The sequence below is a fragment of the Giraffa tippelskirchi genome, chromosome 3 (assembly GCF_054371585.1).
Source record: "Giraffa tippelskirchi isolate mGirTip1 chromosome 3, T2T-mGirTip1v1.2.pri, whole genome shotgun sequence".
Lineage (NCBI taxonomy): Eukaryota > Metazoa > Chordata > Mammalia > Artiodactyla > Giraffidae > Giraffa > Giraffa tippelskirchi.
Genome location: NC_137277.1, coordinates 165018308 through 165045891, shown reverse-complemented (window position 1 = coordinate 165045891; position 27584 = coordinate 165018308). Strand labels below are relative to the sequence as shown.

Here is a 27584-nt window from a genome sequence, read left to right as displayed (position 1 = left end):
CACATATACACACAGAGAATTCTTAATGCCTCTTTATTCCCAATTTTGTGAGCACTTTATAAAACCAGATCGGAAGCAGAGAGGCCTGAGGAAGCCCCCTTGCCCACCCTCAAGCTCAGCCAAGGTCTGGAAGAGCTGCTGCTCCCCATGGCGCAGGCTTCGGGGAGTGGAGTTGGGGCAGGGCAAACTGGGAGCTGGGCCAGGCCGGCTGGATCACCCAGTCCCCTGCCGAAAGGGGAGCTGGGTCTGGAGCGGGGCAGGAAGCAGGACCAGCCCAGCTGTCCTGAGTCCTGGGGGCCTTGCCCTCTCCTGCTGACACTGCAGGGCTGGGGACCCGGCTGTCCCTAAACTACCCACCCCTATCACCATTGCCCCACCCGCCTTCTACATAGGTACCCTACCCCCACCCTGTCCTCTCTGAATATATACAAATGTACAGAGGGTTCCACTCCTGCTGGGGTGGGCCCCTTTTTCCTCCTCTCTCTTTCCTCCCCCACCCCTTCTCTCCTCCACAGGGGCCCACGTACCAGTCTCCAGTTCTCCCTGGTCACCACCCTGGGGGTGGAGAGTGTGCACAAGAGGAAGCCTTGTGCAAAGCAGCTGGCGCCAGGGTGAATGAGAGTCCCCACCCTTCCAGTGGGCACCACCCTCGCTCCCTCAGCCTTGGGCCCCCCGCCACCAGGCCTCCTGTCCCAGGAGCCAGAGTCCACAGTGGGGACTCAGGGAGGAGTCTCAGACTCCTGGGTCCTTTTGGACACAGCACCATCCTAGCAAGCGAAGTCTTCAAAGAGGCCTCCTGGGGGGCCGTGGGGGTGGTGGTGGTTGGGAAGCAGGCTGCTGGCACCCCCGCCTTCAGCATGGCCCCGGCTTGGGCAGGGACTCTGCAAGGTGAAGAGGGAGGGGGACAGGGAGAGATCAAGTGGAGCCCCCGGGCCTCACACAGCCAGCCTTCCCTTGTCTGCTGGGGCAGAGGCTCCAGGAACCCTGCCCTGGAGGTCTAGTTCAGAGGTTATGGGGGGATTCAGTCCTGGGAGAGAGCACTGGCTGCATACTCATCCTCACCTGTTCCTTCAGCTCCTGAAGCCCCAAAGTGGAGATGCCCCCGGTGGAGGTCCGGAGTGGGGTCTTGGGGCGACGCCACGCCCGCTTCAGTCGGTCCCAGGACACCTTGGGGTTCAGGGTGGGGGGACAGCAGTGGGCTCAGGAAACTTGCTAGAGGAGAAGGACGGGCCTCACCAGCCCCACCACATAGGGCTTGCTGCCCCAGCAAAACCCCACTGGGACACCCCAGCTCTCCTCTCCCATCCCCCTTCTCTTTGCCCCTCCTTGCCCTCAGACCTTCTGGCCAGTCAAGGGAGGAGGGAGGGCTAGTAAAGAACCCTGAGCTTGACTTCCTGCCAGTCCAGGTCTACAGAAAGCCTGCCGGGCCTCTCTGCTTTCCCCCCAGCCCCTCTTCCTACCCACCAGGCCCCCATCCCTTGCCTCATAGATGTAGTCGAGGATCTCCAGCAACGTGAGGATGCTGGCCCCAATGAACAGTCCCATCTGTCCCCCGAGGTCTCCTGGGGAGCATGAGAGCAGGGTCAGAGGGAGGAGGCTGGGCTGCTCCATCCCCATGCAATCGGGGCCCAGGCTCACCCAGCAGGGCTGACAGGCCGTAGGCTGCTCGCTGCTCCATGGCCTCAGAGGTCAGGGCTTCAAAAAAGACATCAAGAACCAGGAAGTTCTCTCTGCAGAGACAGGGAGCAGGGTATCCCTGAGTGGCTGTCTTCTCAAGGAGACAGCTGGCAGGACATCCCAGACCCAGCAGACCCAGATCTGAGATCCCTGCACGGAGAAGCCAGTGATCACCCCCAGGCTCCCAAAGGCTGTGAGGAGAAGCAGGCCCAGATTCCTGTTAGCTTCGTGTTCTGAGGGCTAGCAAAAGGCCTGGGAGAACAAAACAAAACTCCCAGGTCTGCCTTCCCTCTGGCCTTCTCTAAAGCAGCAAATAGCATTCACTTTGCCTCATCCCCGTACCTCAATAGAACCTTCATGTGTGTGGGCATGCATGCATGCTAAGTTGCTTCAGTCATGTCTGACTCTTTGCAACCCTATGGACTATAGCCTGTCAGGCTCCTCTGTCCAGGGGATTCTCCAGGCAAGAATACTGGAATGGGTTGCTGTGGCCTCCTCCTGGGGATCTTCCTGACCCAGGGATCAAACCTGAGTCTCTTGTGTCTCCTGCATTGGCAGGCACGTTCTTTACCCCTAGCGCCACCTGAGAAGCCCCATAGAACCTTCAGTGGCTCCCTATTACTCAGCAGTCCACTCCATAATTCCTCTTCCAGACTTCCAAGACTGCCCGTGATCCGCTACACTGTACATTCTTGCCCAAACTTCGCTCTTATCTGCTTCTCTCCACACAGCGTTCCCGACGCTCAGGCTGGTCTCCGCAGCATCCCACACATCTCTAACTGGGATTCCCCCCTCGCTCCTCTTCTCATGGACCCAAACCAGGGGTCCACAGAGGCCCAGCTCATGCCTCCACTGCTCCCCTTACCCCACCCGTAGTCGTCTCTCCTGGGGCCTAAGAACACTTTCAAACAAGGCCTCATACGCAAACTGTGGCATGAGTTATAATCATCTCTATCCTGACAGGGCCCAGTGCTGGGCCTGGCACTCAGAGGATGCTCAGTATTTGAGATTGGCTGCAGGGTACCAGGTCCAGGGCTCAGTGGGGCCACCTGTGGGCAACCTGGCTCCTCCCCCATCCCTTCCAGTTCCTCTCCCTCTGCACAGAACTGGACATGCACTGAACAGTTCCCAAGTTGCTGGGGCAGAAAGACACGCAAACAGAGGGTTCTAAAACAGCAGGTTAATGCAATGATAGAGATACGGACAGCAGACAGCGTGCTGTGGGAGCTCAGATGAAAGGCATTTGGGCTCAGAAGGGCTTCCCTGGAGGCGGAGATAAAGGATGTGACTTGGAGGGTGGGCAGGGGTTAGTTAGAAAAAAACAGATCAAGATCCTGAAAGGCATTCCTGGCAGAACGCTCATTATTAACAAAGCTGCAATCCATTCCTAGACTCCATCATATACTAGACCTATTGAGGGTGGTCTCCATTACACACACACACACACACACACACATACCGTATGTAGGTCTCGTTGCGATTGTATTTTCTTGCCAGGTACCGGGCCGAGCCCCTGTTGGGGATCCTGACCATGGAGATCTCTTTCCCGTAGCGGGTCAGGTTGCAGGGGGTAGGACAGAAACATGGGCCTCCGGAGCCCCCACCCAGGGAGTCTGCAACACAGAGGCACCAAGTGCAGTGGGGGAGGGCAGGATGGCCCAGAGGCCCACCAGCTGTTGGAAGGAAGCCTCGGGGCAGTCCTGAGGCAGGCATGTCCACAATGAGGGCTGGTTCTGACCAGTTCTGGCACCGCCTGGAGGAGACTGGCTTCCTGGTCCAGTTTCAGACCATCCAAGAAAGTGGGTGGAGGCAGAACCCCCAGCACATTCCTTCTCCCTCTGCTGCCCAGCCCCTGGGGCGGAGAGGTCCTTGTGGCTTAGAGGGAGGGCTCAGCCCACCAACCAGAGCTAATCAGTCATGTGAGGCCACAGACACATGAGGGGCTTGGAGAGGATGCTGGGATGAATGGAATTAATGCATGTTTTCACATATGCCTGTGGGTGAGTGGATGGATGGATGAGTAGATGAATGAACAGACAGAAGAACAGCAGGCAAGATCCCTGTGCTCAGTGTGCTGGGTTTTCTCTGTTCGTCCCTTCAGATCCACTCTCCCCACCTTGCTCTGTCCCAGGAAGCTGATCTCTGCCAAATGCATCACCTAGACTCCCTGCCCTCTGGTTTGGGGCAGAGTTTTCATCTCTCCTCTCGTGGCCCCAGCTCCTGGCTCCTGTCCATCTCGGACAGTCACAGGTCCCTCTCTGGGTGCCCCTAGTTCTGTGGAGTCTCACCCCTCCTTATGGTCCCCTTATCCCCATTCACATCTGTTTCTTCATGAAACACTCTTCAGTCACCCCTTTGACAGATGAAGTTGTAGGACAGAGAAGGTGTGGCTCTGCCCCCGGATCTCAAGCCCACCCCTGTGGCCAGCATCTGGATTCCTCAGTGTGCTCCTGACCAGTCACCCTGAGTCTAGCCTTCCTCCTCTCTTCCTCCTCGCCTTTCCATCCTCGCATCTCATCAGAGTTCCCTTTGTAAAAGCAGAAGGCATTCTTGCCTGGCCTTAAGCCACTGTTGGCTTCCCAGAGCCTCCTCTGCGCTTACCATGCCCTCCTTTGTTCTCTGCCCTCCAGCCACACTGACCTTTCAGAGCCACAGACTCACGTGCGCTCTCTCTGGCCACAAGTCTTAGCAAGAGCTGCTCCCACCGCCTAGAAGTGTCCCCCTCTTCACCTGCCTGATTCCTCTACACCCTTCAAACCTCAGCTCATACATCACTTCCTCTGGAAATCCTCCCTGCCTGCCCAGGTGGGGCTGCCTGTCTTTGGTGGGGCCTCATAGAATCGCTGAGGTTCCCCTACCCAAGGACTAACACGCTGCATTGTGATGCCCATCCACACCCCTGCTGGGTAAGGAAGTAAAGTCGCTCAGTCGTGTCCGACTCTTTGCGACCCCGTGGACGGTAGCCTACCAGGCTCCTCTGTCCATGGAACTTTCCAGGCAAGATTACTGGAGTGGGTTGCCATTTCCTTCTCCAGGGGATCTTCCTGACCCAGGGATCGAACCCAGGTCTCCGGCATTGCAGGCAGATGCTTTACCATCTGAGCCACCACAGAGCAGGGCTCTTATTCCCATTCTTACCTCTGGCACCAGCGCAGGCTGTAAACATCTGTAGAATGAATAAATGAATGAATGAATGAAGTGTGGATCAGGCGAGATCTATGGACAGAAGGGGTTGCCTTACCCACACTGGTAGCCAGCAATGCACCTTTCCTCACACCAAGGGAGAAGTCATTTCCCTTTCCCAGAGAGGCAAGCTCATTTGCTGGACCAAGATGAGAAGCCCCGCCCCTCACTCTCAGTTCCGGTTCTCGGCAACCTCCCTCCCCGCTGCCTCCACTTACCCAAGTACCACACCTGCAAAGGTCCTCAGACCCCTGGAGGTATGAGGTAAGGCTCAGCCCCCAGGAAAAACCCCAGGAAGAGACTGGGAGGGGAGGAGCCAAGGCAGTGAGGAGAAAGGTGGACAGAGAGATGATGAGGAGTGGGGCGGAGAGGCAGGGCGAGAAGGCAGCACGGACCCAGTGTGTGGTCGGCACACTCAATGTAGATATTTGGCGGGCAGATGGTCTCATTGCCTGAAAGGAGAGAAGATTATCCCTGGAGTCTATGGTTCCATTCACTCTCCACCCTGCACATTCCCAAATGTGGGCACACATGTTCATGTGCACACATGTGCATGTTTTCACATATATGTGCATGCATGAATGTACATGTGTTTGTGCATAGAAGCATGGAGATGTATGCGTGCATATACGCATGCAAGCCATGCACGCTTACATGGACACGACTATGCACATGCATTTACATGCACGTGATGAAGCACGTGCACACAACCCAAGTACACAAGTACAGGTTACACAAGTACATGTATGCAGAGATACATAGTAACAGGCATAGATACATGTTAATATGCATGTGGGCACCCCATATGCCTATGTGAAAACATGCACAAAATCCCAAACACAGACCAGGTACCCTCACGTGGGTAGACACGTGCACACATGTGGTCGTACACATGCACCTGCCCCCATGCACATGAGCAGTGTTCTGCCCTCGGAGGTTCTGGAGCCTGGCAGGGTGGCACGGAGGGCTGGTGGGGGTGGGGTGCCCACCTGGCATGTGCACCATCCGGCAGTGGCAGCGCTGAAGCACAGCCTCCTTTTCACAGCGCAGCCGGCAGGCAGACACGCTGTAGGCTGAGTAGCCCTGAAGCTCAGGCTCCCTGAGCCCACTCTCCGATCGGCAGTTGCCCCAGGGCTGGGGCAGGTAAGTCAGCTAAAGAGGCGGGGCACAATGGAGTCACACACAGAAGTCTCACCCAGCCCCCAGCACCCACAGCCCCAGCAAAGGCCATGGAAGGGCTGGTGGGATGTGAGCTTCTGGAGGGCAGATCCAGTCAGCCTCCACTCTGGGCCCAAAAGCCCCGCCCCATGGCCAATCCAGGACCCAGGTGGGCATGCTCACCCGCTGTTCCTGGCAGGACACGAAGGTCTGGAAGCCTGGGGACACTCCAAAGCCCAGCTGGTGGATGTAGGGTGGCTCCTCCTGGCTGTGGATCTGCACTCGGATGCCCGCTTCAAATGATGTCTCGTCTGCACAGTGGAGATGGGGTCCTTAGGAAACCTTCATTGCAGGCAGAGGATCCCGGCTGGAGCCCCTGTCCCTTTCCCGCCTGCATACTTGTCTCTCTCCAGATGGGCAGGTACTCCTCCTGCTGAATATCCAACATGATCTCCAGTCCGCTGCCCATGCCCCCTGCCCGGCTGGGCAGCGAGCTCTGCGGATCCGCGTTGAAGGTATAACACTTTCCATAGCGAGTATAGACCTGGGGTGAGAGAGAGGAGGGGCGGGGTGCGGGATGAAAGACAATCCCTTAAGCTTTGATGGTCTGTAAGGGCCACCAGACCTGCCTGGTCACCCCTGTCCTATATCCCAGCAACCAATCTACAGCCCAGCAGCTCCCTCAAGTTCCATCTTTTCTACTGACATCCTCTCTTCGATGATTAAAAGTCACCTTCAGCTTAATGGGGCTTCCCTGGTGGCTCAGCCAGTAAAGAATCTGCCCTGGGTCGGGAAGATCCCCTGGAAAAGGAAATTGCAACCCACTCCAGTATTCTTGTCTGGTAAATCCTATGCACAGAGGAGCCTGGTGGGCTACAGCCCATGGTGTTGCACGACTGGGTGACCAACACTTGCAGTTTTCTTTTCCAGCTTCACATATCAATAGCAGAACTCTTGATGTTTTCCGAAATCCTGTCCCTGACTCCTTCTCCTCCTCTGAGTAAAGGGCCCCGCTCTCAACCTAGTTTCTACAGTCAGAATCCCTGAAATCTCCCTCTCCTGGTAAGTTGGTTGCTGAGATATGGAACAGGGGTGACCAGGTTCTAATCCAGCAGCTGTCCTGGGCAATTCTACTTCCAAAATCTATTTAGAATCCATTCCTTCCATCTCATGTCCCACTTTCACTATCATCTCCCTCCAGCCATGGTGGCAGGCTGCTCCTAACTAGTGTCCCTGCATCTGCCTTTGCCTCCCCCTTCCGAATCTGACATGACTGAGCTTCGGTGTGTTTAAAGTTTTTTTGCCAAGCCATTCACAATACGGTAGCCAGAGCGCTCATTCTAAACTGCGGAGATCCAATCAAATCACTTGCCATCTTAAAGTCCAACAACCGCTTCCCATTCCCCAGAGAATAAAGCCAAGTTCCCTCCTTGCCTGAAAGTCTCCCCGAGAGGTGACCTTTGCCTCTCTCCTACTTTTCCACCCCCCAGATCTCCATGACAAATTCAAACTTATGGAGCAACATCCCTCCCAGGGCCTTTGTACATGCAGTTCCCTCTCCTGGAATGCTCCCTTCCACCCAGCTGGCATGGCTCAGCTGCTCATCTTTTAAACCTGAGCTTACGTGTCCCTTCTTCAGATGCACACTCATAGGCCACACCCATGTTCACAGTGTCACCCTTCCCTGACCAGCGTGTTTGTGGATTTGCTCAAAATACTCATCAAGACCTGAGATAACCTTGCTTATCTGTTTGTCTCCCTGAGCAGCGGTCTTCATCCCTCACTCGACTTCATGCTACACAGAGGCAGTGAGTCGAGCATCCCCAGTGCAGGGCACAAGAGATGCTTTAAGAAAAGACGACCCGCGCTGAACGAAACCCATCCCCGGTTTCCTCTGCGGAGAGTTCTCCCATATAGACACCAGATGGCGCTGGCGCCCCGGAGATGGAAGCCGAAGCTCCGGCGGGGACCGAGCTGCGGTTGGGAGTTAGTTGCAAGCGGCTGAGGGTGGGGAGGAGGTTGAGGGAGGGAGGCAGATGGAAGTTCCCCCCTGCCTGGCTCACCCCATAGAGACCAGCCCCCGGGTCAAACCCATCACAGGCAGCAGCTTCCCTGGGGGTAAGGAGGTCAGCGCACTCAATCTCTCCCTCTCTCCCCCTCTCCTCGGGAACATTTTCACTCTGGTGAAGCTGAGAGGAGAGGCATGAGGAGGCCGAGTAAGGGAAAAGATTCCTAAACGCCTCCCTCCAGAGGGAGGCTGAGGAAAGAGGAGGGCTGGGTTGAGGGCAATGGCAGTGAGGAGTTCTAGGAACTGGAGACCTGGGGTGCCCCCGTCGTGGGGCAGGGTTGTCTCACATCCCCGTTTCCACTAGGTTAATGATCCTGCTAATTCTTCCCTCTCAGACAGTTCTTCTATCACCCAAACACCCCGCCTCAGATTCCCAACACAAAAGGACTCACATAACAAGCACTGTGCAGTTTACAAAACCGGGCAACGTCTGCTGCCCCATTGCATCTCCTCGGCCACCCTGGTATCAGATAGGTTTAATTAGCCTGATGATTACAGATGAGGAAGCCGCAGCTCAGAGAGGTGATGTGAGCTGCTCAAGGTCACACAGCTAACCAGTGGGAGAGGTGGAGCTGACTGAGATAGATGCAGGACTCAGGGGTTCCCATCATCCAGTGCTGGCAACTCCCCCAACCCCAGCCTACCCTGCCCCAAGTCCCAGCCCCTGTCCCAGCCCCATCCAGCCGAAATGAGACTGGAGTCTCAACACTCAACCCTTTTCTTCCATCCCGCCTTCCCATTCACTCCACTCCTGTACACCTCTCCTACTCTCTTTTCCATATCTGCTGCCTCTCGGTTCAGTCCCTCACCTGTCCCTCCCCTCTGCCTTCTGCACCCATGCCAGCTGCTGGGTTCCAGTCATCATTGACCCTGTCCGTCACACCCCTGCCCCAGCTCCCTGCTGTGTATCCATCAGTGGGGCAGCAGTGGGCATGGCTGATAGTCCCAGAGCATTCACTCTGCCCCAGGCACTGCGCTCAATGCTTCACACGCTCTTTCCAATTCCAATCGAATCTCACAGCCACTCGACATCCTATAGATGAGAAAACTGAGGTCCCAAGGTTGGCTGATTTGCCAAGGTCTCCAAGATCAGTGCTTCTTAAACTCTAATGTGCACACCAAGCACCTAGAGGTCTTGTGAAAAGGCAGGTTCTGAGTCAGCAAACGTGTGTTGGGGAGCAAGACTGAGATTCTGCATTTCTAACAACCTGCTGGTCTGCAGACCACACTGTGGGTCAAAAGTCCCTAGACAAAAGGGCCAGAGTCCAGCAAGACAGCTCAACTCTGCATCTGTGTTTTCACAACATGACCCCAGAGGGAAAAGAGCTTTGAACAGGGCTGGGGGCAAGATCGCTGGATCCTCAGTGGTGTGGGAAAGGTAGAAGGGGGAGAATATGTAAGCATTTGCCCCAATTCTCAAAGCACTCACCCCCTTCCTATTTTGGGCCAAGCAGATGCTGGAATCAGCTTTTGCTGCTGCAGCCATTTTTCAGTGCGGGCTCCAGTGGGACACCTAAACAAGGTACCGGGCTGCATGGGGGACCCTGGTAGGGAGCTGCTCACACGTGCCCCACCGCGTGCAGCGACTCACGCTGACCCCTGGCCACTGTCATGATCTCACCCATGGGACCGTGGACTCCTTGAGGCTGGGAGCCCCCATTTCACCGTCTTGGTATCCCCAGTGCCTGCTAAGTCACTTCAGTTGTGTCTGACTCTTTGTGACCCCATGGACTGTACCCTGCCAGCCTCCTCCTCCGTCTATGGGATCCTTCAGGCAAGAACACTGGAGTGGGTTGCCATGCCCTCCTCCAGGGGATCTTCCTGACCCAGGGATCAAACCTGTGTCTTTTGAGTCTGAACCTGGGTGGGGCCAGGGACGCCTCCCTGCCCGATCCTTCCATCACACAAGCAGAGACACAGACTACATGACACTGAGACTAGCCTTGTGCAGGGCAGAGCCAACTAGGAAGGCTCTGGTTCCAACTGCTTCAGGTGGGGGTGGCTACCTGGTACCTCTGCCCTCGAGGCGATTGTGCAGAGAGAAGGTGACAAAGGAAGATGGGTGGAAGGACTCTGGGTCTGATGGACAATGCTCTGCAGGGAGTGGACAGGCCAGACTGGCAGGGCCAGGCCACCTGCACTGCCCCGGTCAGGCCCCACTGCTGGGCAGAGCAGAGCGTTGCCCTGGAGACGGTCCCTGGGCCAGGCAGGCAGCAGCGGGTGGAGCTGCCGGTTCCTAAGTGGCAGAACCCTGGTGGCAGCACAGTCCACAGCCTCTTCCATGGAGACGGCACGGCTGCTCAGCCACAAGGTCCCACTAGCTGTCCACTGTGCTCTCCCCAAGGACTGGCCCCAGAGGAGGGTGTGTGCACAGGAGTTGAGGCTCCAGAGTCCGGCCACGGAAAGAGGCATGTCCTGGGCCAGGATGTGCCCCGATGGACTGAGAGGCTATTTCCAGATCTGCCACCACTAGCCTCAGCCTCTGAGCCTATTCCCATCTCAGCAACACCTCCTTCTCCCGCCTGGTTCTCCCTCTTCTCAGCTCTCCCTTGCTCTCTGCCCTCATTCCTAGGTCTGCCCTCCTGGACGTGGGCGGAGCCCCTCTGGGCCTGGGCTGGACAGCTTCTAGACAGGACTGTGTCTGCACTGCAGGCAGACCCCTGGACCCCTCCCCTAGCTTACTTCCTGCCAGCCCTCTGCCTGTCCCTCTTGGATCACCACCCCTTCAGCGTTGGCCTGGGTCTGTCTGCCTCTCTAGCCTCCCCATCCGTCCCCTGATCTGTTTGTCTCTCAACCCTCTGCATCCTCTTGGGTCTTTCTCTGTCCTCAGCATCTGATCAATTATTCATCTGGCCTGTGTCTCTGCTCCGTGCCCTCTGTCCGCCTGTCCATCTCCCTGGCCTGGCCTTCTTCCCATTGGCCTGGCTACACCCCCCTCCCCCCGCCTCTCTGTTCTTTTGCCCGTTGCATCTCTACCTGTTTGCTTTTCTCTGTCTATCCCCTAGACTAGGTATCCAGTGTCTGACTCTTGTCTTCCTCCTCTTGATTTTTCCCTGGGCCTGAAACCACCTCCCTGACCAAGAGTCCCTGCTCAAGGGCACCTCCCTCCTTCTCCCTGCCTGCTTTTCCAGGTCTGCCCCAGATGACGACCAACGACCAGAGACTAGGAGCGACCTGTCCAGAGGGTGCTCCTCTGAGCAATGGCTGAGAACTCTCAGCCCCTTGAGTTCCATCTGTCCACAGCTCCCGTTGCCTTGAAAAGTTCTCCCTGGCTGGCTGGTATCTGCCCTCACCCCATCCCACCCCCTCATCCTCCCTGTAGTCATGGAGCCCACGGGGTTAACAGGCAATTAGCTGGGCCAGGGCTCAGAGCCGTGGGGGAGAGGGCCCTGGGCCTCCAGGAGATAAGAAGCAGCCAGGAGCAGCCGAGGCTGGGCTAATCCCAGCACTAATCTGCAGCCTGGGCTTTATCTCCAGTGCCTTCTGGGCACCCTGCCTCTGCCAAGGCCTTGGCACCTCCCCCCACCCCTCTTTTCCACGGCAGCTTTATCCCTCCAAATTCCATCAGCCCTCCCCTGATGTGGTCCAGCCCCATGCCTCTCACTTCAGCCCCTGGAACGAACTCCCCTTAATCCTACAGTGCCCAGGGGTCCAGGGTAGCCAGTGGAAGGGGTTATGTTTTCATCTGCAGTGGACCGTGACTAGCATCCCAGGTCAGATGGCTCTTTGGCCCCAGCTTCACTCAGGGGTGGCCCAAGCATCCAGGTTCAAAGCCTCCTCCTTCTCTGTCCTCACCAGGGAAGACAGTGCCAACTCAAAATGCCTGGGGTATCTGCACTGGTCAGAACTGGGAGGTCACTCAGTCCAAAGCCTCATTGTACAAAGGCCAAATCTGAAGCCTAGAGATGGCAAGGGACATACCCAAGGGCATTTAGAAAAAAGAGGGCACATTCAGAACTAGAACCCAGCCCCCAGCCCCCAGCCCCCACTGGGTCCCAGCACTGTCCACTAACCTCCATTACCCACCCTGGAGGTCAGTAGACCCTGGTCCTAGCCCTCCCTCCACCAGTGACAGCTGTGTAACTTGGTTAGTAAAGTGACTTACTGACTTTGGCCCTCAGTTTCCTCATCTGTCGAGTGGGGATAGAAATTCCTGATCGCCTTATTTCACAGGTTGGTTATAAGTCTCAAAAGAGATGAAGTAGGTGAAAGGTATTTGCAAGGTAAAATCACATACATGAGGCCTCAATATTAGTTATAAGGGTGTTGTGGAGACCAATAAGATCCAAACTGGGGCAGAGATCGGCCAGCAGATGTGGTGCTGGGAAAGGATCCACATAAGACTCATAAGGTGGAAAAACAGGTGCACATTTTGAAGTCTAACAGAACAGAGTTCAAATCCTGGCTCTGCCACCAGCCTTGGACAAACAACCTTGGGTGGTGATTTAACCTCTCTGAGCCTCAGATTACTCTTCTGTAAAAGGAGTAATGGTAATTCCTCCTCCTGAGGTTCATAGTGAAGATCAGAGTTAAGTCCTAAGAGATGCATGCAAGGTGCTCAAGAAAGTGGGGGAGCCCAACTGAGGAGTCTTCATGCCAAGATGGTGCAGCCATTTGACCTTGGATCCCTCAGGGGCCCATTCTCACTGGGCACCATGCCCCTTGGTAAAGGCTCTCTCAGCAGTTGTGGGCGAGGATGAAATGCTGTCAAAGCAAAACCCCCAGGCTCTGAGATCTGGCTGTCCTACCAGAGGAGGGTGCAGGCCAGCAGCCCTGCACTGTCTGTGGGATTTGGGTTCAGTCATTTAACCTCTCTGACCCTCCATTTTTCTTCTGTAAAATGGGAATGATAATAGGCATCGTTGGAGGTGTAATGAAAAAGAGAAAATGTATTGAATACATAAATAATAGCGACAGTTAACATTTATTCAGTGCTTACTCTGTGCCAAGCACAGTCCTAAGCCTTTTATATAAATTAACTCCTTGTGTGCATGCATGCTAAAGCACTTCAGTCGTGTCGGACTTCGTGCGACCCTATGGACTAAAGCAGTCCATGGGGTCGCAAAGAGTCAGACACGACTGAGCGACTGAACTGAACTGATGGACTATAGGACTGCTGGGCTGCTCTGTCCATGGGATTCTCCAGGCAAGAATACTGGAGTCTGTTGCCATGCCCTCCTCCAGGGGAGCTTTCCAACCCAGGGACCTTAATTCTCACAAAAACCCTCCACTGGAGATGTCTTAACATCTCCATTTTACAGACAAGACAATGGAAGACCAGAGAGGGTAAGGAGCAGGCGAGAGTCACATGAGGCCAGGCCAGAGTAGCAGAGGAGGGGACCAGGTCAGGGGCATGGGACTCTGTGCTCAAGGCCACTGTGTACTGATACACACCTGGCACAGCCCCAAAGACTAGCAGGAGCTCATGAAGTAGTGGGCGTTCACATCAGGCTTACTTGTCCTACGCTGTTCCTTGAGCCTGTACAGTATGCCTGGCACTGTGCTTGCTGTTGGGGATAATTCAGAGAACAAAATCGCTGGCTTCTGCCCTGGAGGAGTTGGCTGTTTGGCCCCAGAGGCGTTTATTCATTCCAAAAGTGTTTGTTGAGCACCAATGCTGGGAGCCAGGTGTACAACAGTGGAGAACAAAGCACACGAAACCAACAATCCCCGGGACAAGCAAATGTTAGTAGCTGGGATGTGGGCTGTGATAAGGGGACGGATCCAAGTCCTATGACTGTGGAACAGGAATTCAACTTGGGTTGGACAGTCAAGCTTCCCAGAGCAAGAGCACTCACCCACCCAGGAAGGGCATCTGATCACAAAACAGTCAGACCCAGGGAGCATACTCCCCCCCACCCCCTTAAGGGATTCCCAAGGGGCACTAGTAGTAAAGAACCCACCTGCCAATGCAGGAGACATAAGAGATCCCTGGGTAGGGAAGATCCCCTGGAGGACATGGCAACCCACTCCAGTATTCTTGCTTGGAGAATCCCAAGGATAGAGGAGCCTGGCGGGCTACGGTCCATAGGGTCGCAAAGAGTCTGACACGACTAAAGCGACTTAGCACGCACGACCCCCACCCCATAAGCCTGGCCCCCTCCCCTACAGGGACCATGACGCAGCACACCCCAGCCCCCAGCCACTTTTCAAGGCGACTTCTCCAAGGTAGAGGTGCTTGTGAGTCTAGCAGGAAATGGGCACGATGTTTGTCTAAACGTAAATGCATGAGCAGTGGTGGAGAAGTAAGAGACAGTCAAGGCCTTGGGACTTCAGGCTGAGGAGAGTGGGAGCTGGTAGCAGGAGCACGTGAGGCCGTGGGAGAATACAGCGATTTCAGGGAGCGCCGCGTCTCCATGGCGGAGGAGAGAGGGCAGCTCCCGGGACCCAGGTAAACAGCCCGACCTGTTCCCAGTAGCGACCGCATAGGCCTTAAACCCTAGAAAGTCAGTCTTGCATAAGTGAAAGTCGCTCAGTCCCATCAACTGTGGCCCGCCAGGCTCCTCTGTCCCTGGAATTTTCCAGGCAAGAATACTGGAGTGGGTAGCCATTCGCTTCTCCAGGGAATCGAACCCAGGTCTCCCGCATTGCAGGCGGATTTTTTTTTTTTTTTTTTTTTTTTTTTTTTTTTTTTTAGCGTCTGAGCTACCAGGGAAGCCCCAGTCGTGCAGGCAGGAATATTTCCAATTTGTAACGAAGTCCTTCCCTGATGTTCCAGCCTTCGATGCAAAGTTAGTAGTTAAAAAGAGTTTGCTTGCACAGTGAATCGCACCCGTAGCCCGGCAGGAGTTCAGGAGCCGGGCACTAGAAGGAAGCGGTGGGTGTGCCATCGCCTCCACCCGCGGGTGCACCTGAGCATCCAGACCGGGCCCACGCGCACCCAGAGGGCCGCACCCACCGCCTGGCGCTCCTCGCCGCCTCCCTCGTCCCTCCCGCGGGGTAGGCATCCATCACGGAGCCCGGGCGCCCTCCCTCCCGTCTCCTCCGGGCTTCTCCGCTCTCCTCCCTAGGTTTGCCTCATTTGCATTCCCCCGGCTCCCGGCTCCTCGGCAAAGTGACCTCCGCACACAGCCGCGCCAAAGGCTTCCACCGCGGAGGGAGACTCCGCCTTTCGCAGCCCTCCTCGGCCAGGGACGGGCGGGGGCCCCAGCGGAAGGCTGCAGAGAGGAAGGCGGGGTGCCCAGGGCCGCGGAGGGGCTCCGATGGGATTTGAACCCGCGCGGCCTCAGATCCTCAGCGGGGCGAGAGTGGGACGTGGAGGTAGCATAGCCGGCGAAGCTGTGCCCACGAAATGGAACCCCTGCTGGGAACCCGGGCTCCCCGACACCCCCGTTTGCTTGCGCTGCATCCCCACTGGAGAGGAGCCCCTGCCCTTTTGGGGGCCTCCCCAGCCCCCCAGCCCCACTCCCCTGACCGCCAAGCCGCCTCCCCTCCCCCCGTTTGGTATTTACACCTTTCACACATTTGTAAGCTATTATCCTGTCCACGCTTAGTCACCGCTGAGCCAAGCGCCACGGATTTAGCTCCTTTAATCTTTCCTCCTAAATCAATCCTCCATTTCCTCTTAATCATCCCGTGGCTCCTCTCTGAACTCTCTCGCTGCTGCCTCGGCGGCTGCAGCCTCTGCCTGTCTTTCTGTAACTGTTCCCCCTCTGACTCAAAATGGGTGTCCCAAGGGCATAGTGAACATTTGGGGGGTGGGTTGGATTTTCAGTGCTGCCAGCCCCGTCCTGGGGACTGGGAGCCGGGGAAGAACTGCAGGCGCCCCTCCCTTTTCTGGAAAACAGCACTCTGAAGCCTCTGATCTCCACCCCTGGGGGGGGGGGGCGTCTCTTCTGTCCTCCCACCCCCAATTCATGTAGGATGGCTCCAAGACCCTAAGCCTCCTGCGGGATTTACCCTCCCCCCCCAAAAAAAAACACCTCTCATGCCTTCTGTCTACGGTTCTGACTGTCCCCACCCTCTCTGCCCACTGCTCCAAGGAGGTGGCATTACTGGGAGAGCCTGGAAGGGCAGGGAAACACTGATAACTCAGCTTGAAGCTGCCCTCTCACCCCCCTCCTCCAGGGAGACTATCCATCTCTCGAGACCACCCTGAGTCTTCACTCCGCCTTTACTCCCCCTCCTCCTCTCGTGGGACTCACTGACTCAGGGGCCCCAAACTGAGTAGCCCTGAAGCTCTGCACTCCGAGTGCTCCTTGAGGTCTTCCTGCCTCCCTGCCCCCACCTCCACCCCCCACCCCCGCCCCTCAAATCCCTTATCTCTTCTGCCCCTAGTCTGGGTTTGGCGGCGGAGTCGGCCCTGCCACCAGCCAGGAGAGGGAACAAAAGGGCAGGGGTCGGGGGTCCCGGAAGGAGCACACGTAGGGGAGACGGAGGGAAGACGCGAATGCGGGGGCCATTTCTTCAAATGCTAATCAGCATCTTCCGGCAGTGCCACAAGAAGCTGAGCTGATAATGAGCCCAGCTAGAGGCTGATTCCTGATTAATAAAGAAGCCACCGGGCTGCTGAGTGGGGTCGGGTGAGGCACGGCCCTCCTGGCCCTCCCCGTTGCCCTTGCAGACCAGCCCTGGGTACAGTAACAGTGCCTGCCCGCGGTGTCTGGGCCACGCCACTCAAATCCCCCTCCAGCAACGCCACTAGCCAATGAGAGGTACCCAGGCTAAGAGCGCCCCCTTCAGGTGGGCTAGAGGGGCAGCAGCCAGTGATGGGGCCCGCAGCGGGGAGGGCAGGCTCACTGAGTTCTGCAGTTCAAGTTGTAGGTAGCCCTTGGAATTATTTTTTTTAATCAAGAAATTTTTAATTAAAGTAATCAAGACTCTCGGCTTCTCTGGATAAATTGGAAGACTCCCCCCCTCCCAAAACCGGGCATCCTGACCCGAGAGCAACAGTCAGGTGAGGCTGAGAAGCTGCTGCTCCCAAGGGTAAGTGACCTTCCCTTCTCACCCCCCACCCTTCCCTACTGGGTGAAAGGCAGGACCAACCCTGAACTAGCTGTTGAGTTAAATGTTCTCCCGGTTCTTGCCTCGGGAGAAGGTGGGGCTGGAGGGCACAGAGGGCTGGACTGGCAGTGAGGGTCAGAGGCAAGTTCATATGGCAGATGAGTGGCCTGGACCAAGCTCAGCTGGAAACCTCTGCCCTCCTGAGTCAAGGGGGCGAGGAGGGGCAGCCTTCAGGCAAAGCTATGGAACTGGGATGTCTGCAGAGGAGCCCCTGCCACAATCAAGGAGCGGGCATGGAGACTGTCAGTACTGGCCTGACCACACCGAGAAGGGGCAGATTCAGGTGGAATCTTGGATTGAAGGCAGGAGATGGTGGAGGAGCCTCCAACTGGGGGCTGGGGCAGCCAGAGAGTGATCGAGGGCAACTTGCTGCTCCCTCTGCCTCAGAGCCATCCTGATGGCAGCTGGGGTGGGTCTTGGAGAGGAGGGAAGAGGGCAGGGAGGGGGACTGCCCAGCTGGAAGAGGCCTTGTCTAATTGTGCCTGATTAGTAGAGAGGAAGAGAACAGGGCGAGTGATTAATAGTCAAGGCAGTCACCAGCGCATGGGGAAGGGGGGCTGGGAGGGAGAGAGAAATCTGAGAGAGGATAGAGACAGGGAAACGCACACAGTTCCCTGGTCACCTGCCCTTCCGGGGGGCTGCCCATACCCCAAAGGACAAACTGAGACGAGCTAGCCTCCCTCTACCTCCTCACGGATTCTCCACCTTCTCCATGCCTCAGTTTTCCAGATTACAGAACGGAAAAGACCAAGGTCACATCCTACACCTGGGAAGTAAGGTGTACCTGCTCACATGGTGAGCAGACACCTCGATGTCCCCAGGCACAGGCCCCATCCTTGGCTCAAACTGGGACCTTAGTAGAAGGCCAGACTTCTGATCACAGCCCACTGCCACCACTTCATATCCTTTGACGCCAGTTGGAAAGCCTACCCTCCCCAACCTGGCAGCTTGAACCTCATCCCCATGACCACTTGGAGCCCCATGACCACTTGGAGCCCCACTGTCCGATACTGCAGTCACTGGCCACGCTCAGCTGTTTGAATGGAATGTTGGTCCTCCGTCATGCTAATAATACCGCAGATGCTCCCTGGCTAGTGTGGCTAGTGACGACCACCGTGGACAGCACAGATTCAGGATGTTTCCATCATCACAGAGTGTTCTGTGGGTCAGCATGGATTGCGAGTGTGTACACTCCTTTGCATGCACACACGTGCCTGAATCCTGGGGAGGGGTGGGGAGCATGGGGATGCTATGAAAGAGTCGGGGTGCGGGCTCGAGGGTCAGGAGTGGAGCAAGGCTAGGTGATGGAGAGCAGCAAAGATGCCAGCACATGGTTGGAAAACAGCAGGTGGTGCTGGGAACAGTCAGGTTAAGGAGAGCCAGGAGCTAGGGTGGTGGCGTTTCTAACAGCTGACACTCTGAGTGCACACTACGTGTGTGTGTGCCAGGCAGTGGGCTAAGCCCTTTACAGCCATCTCTTTTGATTATCACAACCACCCAATTATTTTTTAGGTTCTACTATTATATTTAACGAATACAGAAGCGAATGCTCACAGCAGCTTTCTGACTTCTCCAAGGCCATACAGCCAAGGTTCGAATCCAGGCGGTCTGGCTCCAGAACCCACACACTTGATTGCTTCACCATACAATCCCCAGATGAGAGGAGATGCTGAGTTTTAGAGCTCCATTTTACAGCTGAAGAAACGAAGCCTAGGGAGAAACAGTGATTTCTGCCTTCTAGTAAGTGGGAAGGCTCAGAGCAAGCCACAGCCAGGGAAAGTATGGATGGGGCTTGGCACACTGGGGTGGGGGAGCCGATGGTGGTAGGAATGGAGGAGGAAGAGAGAGTATATAGGTGGTGATGGAAAGAGGAGGTGGTGGTGGGAATGGGTTGGTATGAGACTGGGTGAGGCGGTGGGGGGGTGGCAGTAAAGAGAAGAGATGGGGTGAGCTAGGTGGAGGGGCGTATGGGTGGAGAGGTGGAAGCATCCCCCACCACCCAGGAGCCCTCTCCTCTCTCTCACCCCTCTCCCCTCCTCCCCAGACCTAGCCCAGCCTGCCTCATCCCTTTTAAGCCTTCCCAGCCCTCTTTAGCAGAGTGCCTCTCCGAACCTTGGCTCTCACTATCCATGTACCTCGTTTGGCAATTAATCCTGGCGCCTCCTGACAGTGCTTGCATGGCTGGTTAACTCTTGCATGGTTGGTTAAGCTCTGAAGTCTCCCCATCCCCGCCCCACCACGAGACTGGAGGCTGCTTGAGGACAGGGACTGGGACCAGGGCTCCCCCGTTCTTTGTTCTTCACCCCCACAGCACCTGGCAGGGAGCCTGGCACATAGTAGGTGCTCAGAACTCTGTGTTGATTGAGTGACTGATTGGGAGGCGGTGAGGGGACATTAGGGAGCAGGGGGTGAGAGCGATGGCAGTGGTAACAAAAGCAAGAGCTGAAGCTGAGGGGACTGGGGGAGGGTGCATTACCCAGAGTAAAAATAGGCTGGAAAATGTGACATTTATTAACTTGGATTCGGAGGAAAGGTCACAGCAGAGTGGGGAGTGGGAAGGAGAAAATGGGGAAAGCAGCAGAAAACACACACCAGCCCCTTACCCACACCCCATCCATCGCTGTCACTGACTGTCTCAGCACCCATGGGCTGGAGGTTCCCATCACTGATCCCTGTAACTGTCTCCCCTCCATGGGTCCCCAATCCCCATCATGGGCTCCATATTCTCACCACAGAGTCTACTGTGACCTCACGTCCCCATCAGAGAACCTGATGTCTTTGTCTCTCCATACCCCTTCTCTAGTCTTGCCCACATAGCACACCCCCAGTTTCCCCACTGCCATGGATCCTCCCATCCCAACCATAATGCCAGACCATAGTAAACTGGCAATAAGGACTCAGCCCTAGAATGCCAGGTCCAGGGAAGAGTTCCACTTGGCAGATGGGGTTTGGGGTTTGGGAGAAGGGTACGGGGCCCAGGCTGGGTGGGGGGACAGGTGGGCCCAAGGGACATCCCTGTCCCCCAGTGCTGGCTCTGCTCCTCTGCCCCTCACTGTCCTGCTGCAGCCAGAGCAGAGAACCACAATCTTCGGTCCTTTTCCCTCCATTGCAAAGGGCCTGTGGGAGATCCACCCTCACCCGTGCCTGGCCATCCCCACATTCAAAGGGACTCACCAGCTTTGATCCGGGGACTCCCTGTTCCCATATCCTGCAGGCATGTTCCCCTTCCCTGGAGGCCAGGCAGGAACCTCCGGCCTCCCTTACCTTGCTTTCTCGACCCCTATCTCTCCCTCCCCACTGGGGTTTCATCACTCTTCCCCTTTTTCTTCCACCCCCGCACTGGGGCCTGGGACACAAACTCCCACTCAGGGACACAAAGCCCCCATTGATTTCTGCCCCAACAACACCTGCTGACACTGGGCTCTGTCCCCCCACCAACCCGGAGGGGTGGGGATGTCGCAGGAGGAGCCCCTTGGACCCGAGAGGCCACATTCACACACTCCTTAGGGACAATTGCTTTGAGAGCAGTGATTTTTCCTGGAAGAAGGGGTGTGTAGTTGGACCACAGGGCCAGCGCCCACCCCCCCATTCCTCTCTCAGCACAATCCTCCTTCTCGTCCCTTCCTCCATTTCCACCCAACTGCCCCCACCCCACGGCAGGAGCACCCAGAGGCTGCAGGCTTGGTGGGGGCAGGAACATGGCTGGAGCGTATTTCCTGGTGCTACTGAGGCAATGAGTGAAGAAGACCCTGGGTGGTGGGCCCCGGGTCATGACAAGGAAGAGTCCCCCATTTGGGGCTGGGTTTTAAAGCCTGGGCTGGGTGAGCACCATGTTGATGCCATGTATTTGCATATGTGCTGGGCATGGTCACAAGAATGAAAATACACACCCCACACTCCACACATACATAATGCCGGGAGTAAACTGGACCGGGGACAGCATCTCAAGCCCTGGGAATAACAGACAGCCTGTGACTGTGGGTGAATGGAGCACCAACAGACAGACAGCGTACAAGGCACACACACACCCCCACACACACACCTCACACACCTGGATTATGGGAGGCGTGCATGGGAGGGCAGCTCCACGCCTCCACGTGAGAGTGTATATGTGTCTGCATTCATTCACACATATGTGAGACAGGGAGCAGGGGCTGAGGTAGCTGGGGTCACAAGATGGGTCGGCATCCAGTGAGGGACCCTGTCCTGGGCGGCTGAGTAAGGGCTGGGCTGTGGGCACGTGGATGAGTAGCTCTCTGGACGCGTGCGTGGGTGTGCAGGTGTGCACATGAGTGTAGCGACAGGGACGCTGAGTGTGTGTGAAAGAGTGTGCAGGAACTATGTCCCCATGCAGTAGGTGTGTGTGTGCGTATGTGTACGCGTGTATGTGTGTGTTGTACACACACGTGTGCTGGGGGCAGCAGTGAGGGTGAGCCACGCTCGTAAGAGTGAATGAGTGATTCTCAGTGTAAGAGCCAGAGCCAGGCAAGGGAGCAGCAAGAACCAGGAAACAGAGGGAGGGCCTGGGCAGGGGGAGAAGCTGGAGGGGAGCATGAAAGAGGGATGTGTGAGGGAGCTCATGAAAGAGGGTGTGTGTGAGAGACACAGAGACGGCGAGAGACACTAGACACTGGTACCCAGTGTCCGCGAAGATCGGCTCTATCCAGTCTGCAGGCCGGGTCAGCTCCCCTAGATGCAGCCCCGAGTCCCTCCCTGGCTGGAGCCCCCAGACACGCTCTCCCCATCGCCCTTGTTTGGTGAGGGGGGAGAAAAATCCAGCGGCCACAGAAGAAAAGGGGAGTAAGAGAAAAGCAGGGGTCAGTTGGTCTGGCCGTGGCCTGGTGCATCCCTTCCCAGCAAGCTGACTGGCTTCCGGGCCCCCCCCCCGGGGCCCTTTCTAGGACCCCCGGCCCCCCAGACCCGGGTGCTGCGGCAGCAGGAGAGCCCGCGGAGGAGCAGCAGCAGCCGCTGGGTAAGCCTCCAGGAGCGTCCACTGCTCCCCGCCGGGGAGCCCCGAGGGAAACACCGGGCTGGGGGGTGACATGAGGCCAGCCTCTGGCGGCGGAAGGAGGGGAAGCCCTGTCGAGGATGCCCTGCACGCCACCCCCACCCCCACCGCCAGCCTCCAGCCACCCCAGGCCCGCCAGGCCGCCTGGCAGGACTTACCACGGAGAAGTTGCTGGCAGAGCAGTGGTGCCCGCTGAAGTTGCAGCTCTTGAGCATGTCGGCGAGCTGGTGGCCGGTACGGTTGAGGATGTCTACCATGTCGGGCTCTGGGTAGCGCAGGCCGGCGGCACGGTGCCCGTCCCGGTCTTTGGGGGGCAGCCCAGTCAGGTTGGCCAGGTGGAAGATATCGGCGTCGCTGAGGGCCGAATGCCGGAAGCGGTTGATGTTGCAGAGGGTGACGGCGGGGAAGCCGGCCGCTGGGGCTGGGGCAGCGGGGTCCATCACCACCAGGTGAGGCCGGGTCAGGTAGCCCCGGGCCAGGCCGGCAGCCTGGTACAGGAAGGCAGCCAGAGAAGTGAGGAGGGCCAGAGCCCAGAGGGTTCTCCGCAGTCCATGGGGGCCTGGGCCACAGGCCCGGCCCAGCCCATGCAGAGTGCTGGTGCTGGCGAAGGTGGCCAGGTCCCGGGGGGCTGCTGCCCCCTGAGCAGCCCCCAGGAGGCTCTGCTCATCCCCTGCCTCCTTCTCCTTGGGTTTCGCATCCTCCTCTGCAAATTTGATTTTGCACACAATCTCGATCGGCATCTGTCCCCAGCTGCTGGGACCAGCCGGAGCCTTCCTGCCCCTGTCCCTCCCTGGCCAGCAGCCCCCGGTGCCCTCCGGAGTGGTGGCGGTGGCAGCAGCGGCTCTTCTAAACTCAGGGCAAACGGGGGAGAGGATGGGGACAGGGTGGGGGCCCGAGGTGGGGGAGTCACTCCCACTCCCAGCAGCTCCGCAGCCCTGATGATGCCTCTGCCTCTGCTGCCTCTGCTGCCGCTTGTCTCTCTCCTCGATCGTCTCCTTGTGGCTTCCCTTATCAGCACCAGCACAGCTGTCAGCCCCTGCGTGTGTCCCTGCAAGCGAGCGAGTGAGCGAGGGAGCGAGCGCTGCTCCGCCACGCCGTGCAGCCCCAGCCGCTCTGCTCAGCATGTGCTCTGGAGCCCACCCCGTGCTTAATAATTCAGGACATGTCAACAGCGTTTCACCGGCGGCACGGGCGGCAGGAGCCAGGCCAGGGGAAGGGGGCAGCCCCCAGCCCAGGACAGGGATCTCCGGTCCCTGCCTGGGACCTCATCGGGAGGCCCTCAAACTCTTGCTACACCCTCGTCACGTGTGGGGTCCCCACCTGGCCCCACTCCCAGGCCACCAGGGAAGAGGCTTGCACCCAGAGTCCTTAGCTTATTCTACCACTTTTCTGGACCATACCCCGAGAAGGGTCAGCCAACCCCATCCCCCACCTCCTGGACTCCCTGACTCCTGACACCAGCACCCAACCACCACCTGACCTCGCTACCCCACTCACAGCACCTTCCAGAGAACTCCTTGGGAAAGCCACTTGTTTGAATGAGGGAAGAGGGGAGGGCAGAGAACAGCAGGCAAGACAGACAAGGGGTCACTGATGGCTCCATCAAGATACTTGACTTCCTTAGAGCTTTGGTCCAGACTTAACATCCACCATGCCCCTGCCTGCTCTCCGATTTTGGCCGCCCTCTCCCCTGCTTCATCTCCATCCCCAAACTCAGTCTCTCGTGTGTCTGGGATAGAGGACACCCTGGCCGGCATAAGCATCTGTGGCCACTTTGCCTCCCCAAATATTTTCCAAATCCCTTGCCACAGTCAGGCCTGTGGTGGGGGCGGGGAACGTGTTGGGTGGCCAAGCCAGGGAGCAGAGGAGGTATGATGTGGGGGAGAGGGTATGGCATGGAGAGGGTATGGCCCAAATGGGGGTTTGGAGGGAGCCCAGATGTGCTGGGTTTGAATCGGAGGGAATGCAATCCTAAAGAAGCAGGCGCAGGGGGTGCCAGGCAGAGGGGCAGGGGAGCGCTGGGGTGGCCGTGCTTTGAGGAGGAGAGGCAGGATGGGGCCCGTGGTGGCTGGCCCAGAAGGGATGATGCCAGGGTACCCCCAGGGTGGGGTGGTCACAGTGAGCTGCCTGTGTCCTGGGGGTAGGGGGGTGTGCTTTGTGAGAGTGAGCGCCCTCATGGGAGAGGAAGCACTTGTCCCCTAGAGGAAAGGGGGGGCTGATTAATCGGGGCACTAATGAGCAGCAGGGAGAGGAAGCTCAGAGGGGCGGGGAAGGCGGCTCCATCGATCCAAGCCGCGGAACCAGCAGCTGAAAAAAAAAGTGAGAAGGGAATCGATCTGCGGGAAACGGCAGCAGCCGGGGATTAGAGCCTGAGGTCCACCCGCTGCCCAGCGGCCACCCCTCCCCTGCGGCAGGCCTGCCCTGCCCTGCCCTGGAAAGGGGCCCGGGGTGGCTCCCCAGGGGGGCAGGGAACGGCTCTGCTCACCCTTGGCTGAAAGCCCAGGTCAGGCTGTGTCCATTGCAGGTCACCCAAGCATGGAGCCCACACACACACACACACACACACACACAGCCCCCCCAACCCCAGCCCTGTGTGGCACCCTGCCGGGGTTGGCCCCAGCCTCTCATCAAAGTAGCTTCCTCAGGGGCCCCTTGGCTGGGCCAGCTCCTTCACTCTGAGGAGCCCAGACCCCTGGGGCCAGGAGCTTCGTCTAGCCAAGTCCCAGAGGGGACAGGGGTTCGTACTGAGAGCAGCTGCTGAGTTAGCACTCAGAGTCGCCAAGTGGCCACCAACAGCCCCCATCGCTGCCCCTGCCATGCTCACCCCTCCCTGTAGACCACCAGACTCTTCCAGCACTTCCTCCCCTACCTCCTTGTCCTCCCCAGCCTCTCTCTTCCCCCTTTCTCCTGGTATTGATTTTTTTTTTTAAAGGTGATTTAATTGCTTTTTTAAGGTTACTTCAGTCTGGGGCTCTGCCAAGAAAACGGGGAGCTACCCCCAAGTTCTCCCTCAGCACTGGTTGCCGCCCAGGACTCCGTGCGTGTTACTAAATCGTCCTGAGAACACAGGTCGTGCTCCCCAAAATAACTGGCCTCCATCGTGAGCCCAAAGCACACCCTTTTGCTCCTGAGGGTGCAGTCAGGAAGCCTTCAGCCTCTAGCAGGAGTGAAGTTAGGTGGTAACCTGGTGTGGGGGGGATAAGGGGGGCAGGGGGCGGAGGGTGGTGAGGGGAGTTCCAGGCCACTGCGAAGTGGAGCAGCAGTGAGCCGCAAGCGCCACCCCCCCACTGCCCCACAGCCAGCTGTCTCCAATTGTTACCAAGTCCCCACCATCCAGTCTCCCAGACCCCGGGAATATGGCTGTGCTCAGTAGGAGCCCCTCCATGTCCTTCTAGCCCATCCCTTGGCCTCCCCCCTATCCCTCCAGCCTCCCCTGTCACCCCCACCCCCGTTCCCTTTACACCCCCTTCCCCTCTGGTCCCCTCCATCCCTTCTCCTCTCCCTCTCCCCGCTTCCCTGCCTGCCTCCCTCTCTGCCCGGCTGCAGTTGGGTGATAATCTCCCTCATTTAGCCTCCCGGCTGCTTCCCCGGCTCATTGCCCAGCTGGTCCCTGGGGCCCGGCCCAGCTTCTTCCCCACCCCCACCCCCAGCCCTGCGCCCAAGCTCCCCCTTCCCTTTCCCCCCTGCTTCTCCCACCCACTCCCAGGGGATCGGCTGCCCCCTGCAGTGAGCATCAGGGCCACGTGTGGCTAGCTGGACCGGGCCGGTGTGAGCAAGGAGAGAGGGGCTGCCCAGGACTCTGGGGATGGGAATGTGGGTGCAGATTCGGGGGGAGGAGTTGGGGGGAGGGGGGAAGGGCAGGGTCAGGACGTGAAGCCTTAGCCAGGCATCCTCCACTCACCCTCCCTCCCTCCCTCCCTCCCGTTGGCCCCACTGCCCAGACTTGTTCCCCAGTCCAGTTCTCCACCCACCCCCAGCCAGCTGAAGTAGGCTTCCCGACAGAGAGCTCTGTGGATGGACTGAGGCAGTGATTAGAGTGGCATCTGTACGGCCTGACCAGGCAGGGTGTGGGAATGGGGGGCGGATAGGTGAGGGAGGGCCGGAGGGTTCTGACTCAGAGCCCCTGGTAGGGGGCATGGAGGTTTTATTTGGGCAAAGTGCTCCAGAAGGTGGACCTGGAGGCCTCTCAGGATCCAGCTGGGGGGTTCCTAGCTCTCTTGTCCCGAGCCCCCAGGTCTTGGGTTGCCTCTTCTCCCAGCCGGGACCCCCAAGCTAAGCTGAATTTGCCCCTTCCCCCCACCTCTTCGTGGGTCTCACGCTCCCAGCCTGGGTGACCCCACTCGTAAATGACATGACCCCCAAACTCCTAGACAGCATGGTCCTAGAGCAAGGCCCCAGCCGCCCTCAGATCTCAGAGTACACCCTCCGGCCACCCTGCACAGCCCAGCTGATACCTGTCCCAGGCCTGGCTCTGCTGGGGACTCAGGGCACCAGCCAGTGTGGGACAGACGTGGGTGGGAAAGGGACACGGATCGGGGGGCGGAGGCCGGGACTGGGCCAGTCCTGGCTGGTGAGCGAGCAGCGGTGACAAACGGGCTGTGCGGGGGCCGAGGGGCGGGGGGCGGACGGCGGCTGATTTATCTGGGTTATTTATGCCGCGGACGAGGCAGGAGAAGCGGTTAATGAGAGTCCCAGCGAAGGGGGTGGGGAGGCCCAGACGTGATCTGAGGCAACTGAAGAGGGTTAGCGTCCCGCTGCCGGGCCCTGCCCCCACTGGCCGCCAGCACCCTGCCCCCACTGGCCCCCCTACCCTGTCCGAGGGCCAGGTCAGCCCAGCCTTGACCCCTCTCCTGTGGCTGGCATCGACAGCCCCGCATCCGGTTTGGGGGTCCGTCCAGGCCGAGGCAGTGGGTGACGCGGGGGTTGAAGGGGACCACGTCTGACATCGAGGGGGCAGCTGGAGGAACTAGGGGCGGGGGACAGAGAAGGGAGGGCAGGGAGGGAAGAAAGATGCAAGCAAAATCTCGGCTGGTCAGAAGCTGACCAAGTCCGTGGAGTATGTCGGGGGAGGGTTGGGGTGGGGAGAGGCCAATGTGGGGCCGGGTAGGCAGCTGGCAACCTCGGAGCTGAGGCTGGAGAGAGGGCCAAGGGCACTGGCGTTCGTATCTGGTGGCAGCCAGGAGTCATCGTGGCGGCCTGAGAGGCAGAGGCAGGCCGGGGGTGGGGGGTGGTGGTGGTCAGAGAGAAGAGAGGACGCGGAAGGAGGGGGAAGAAGATCCAGGGAAGGAGAGGGGAGAGGGCTTTGCAGCAGTGAAAGCTGCTGGGAGCAGATAAGGCGGTGCGGCAGCGGGAGGGATTAAAGCTCGGAGGGGCCGGGGCCGGGGCCGGGGCGGGGTGTGGGGAGGCAGGGAGGAGAGGGCTGAGGGCCGGACCCCGGGACCAAGGAGATGAGTGCGGAAAACGAGGGCTGCGAGGGGGCAGGATTTA

At 58.1% G+C, this 27584-nt stretch overlaps 1 protein-coding gene across 1 annotated transcript; it reads right to left on the bottom strand.

Moving 5' to 3' along the window:
• Positions 1 to 18: 18 nt before the first annotated feature.
• ASIC4 (acid sensing ion channel subunit family member 4) lies at positions 19 to 27121 on the bottom strand. The gene is made up of 12 exons (XM_081584289.1): positions 26908 to 27121; positions 25215 to 25281; positions 22256 to 24404; positions 6418 to 6562; positions 6202 to 6329; positions 5850 to 6012; positions 5256 to 5312; positions 3137 to 3290; positions 1639 to 1730; positions 1483 to 1562; positions 1063 to 1167; positions 19 to 881 (listed from the first exon to the last, which is right to left on the bottom strand). The coding sequence occupies exons 3-12, from the start codon at positions 23219 to 23221 to the stop codon at positions 768 to 770; spliced, it is 2004 nt and encodes a 667-aa protein (XP_081440415.1). The 5' UTR covers positions 23222 to 24404; positions 25215 to 25281; positions 26908 to 27121; the 3' UTR covers positions 19 to 767.
• Between the last annotated feature and the right edge of the window lie 463 nt (positions 27122 to 27584).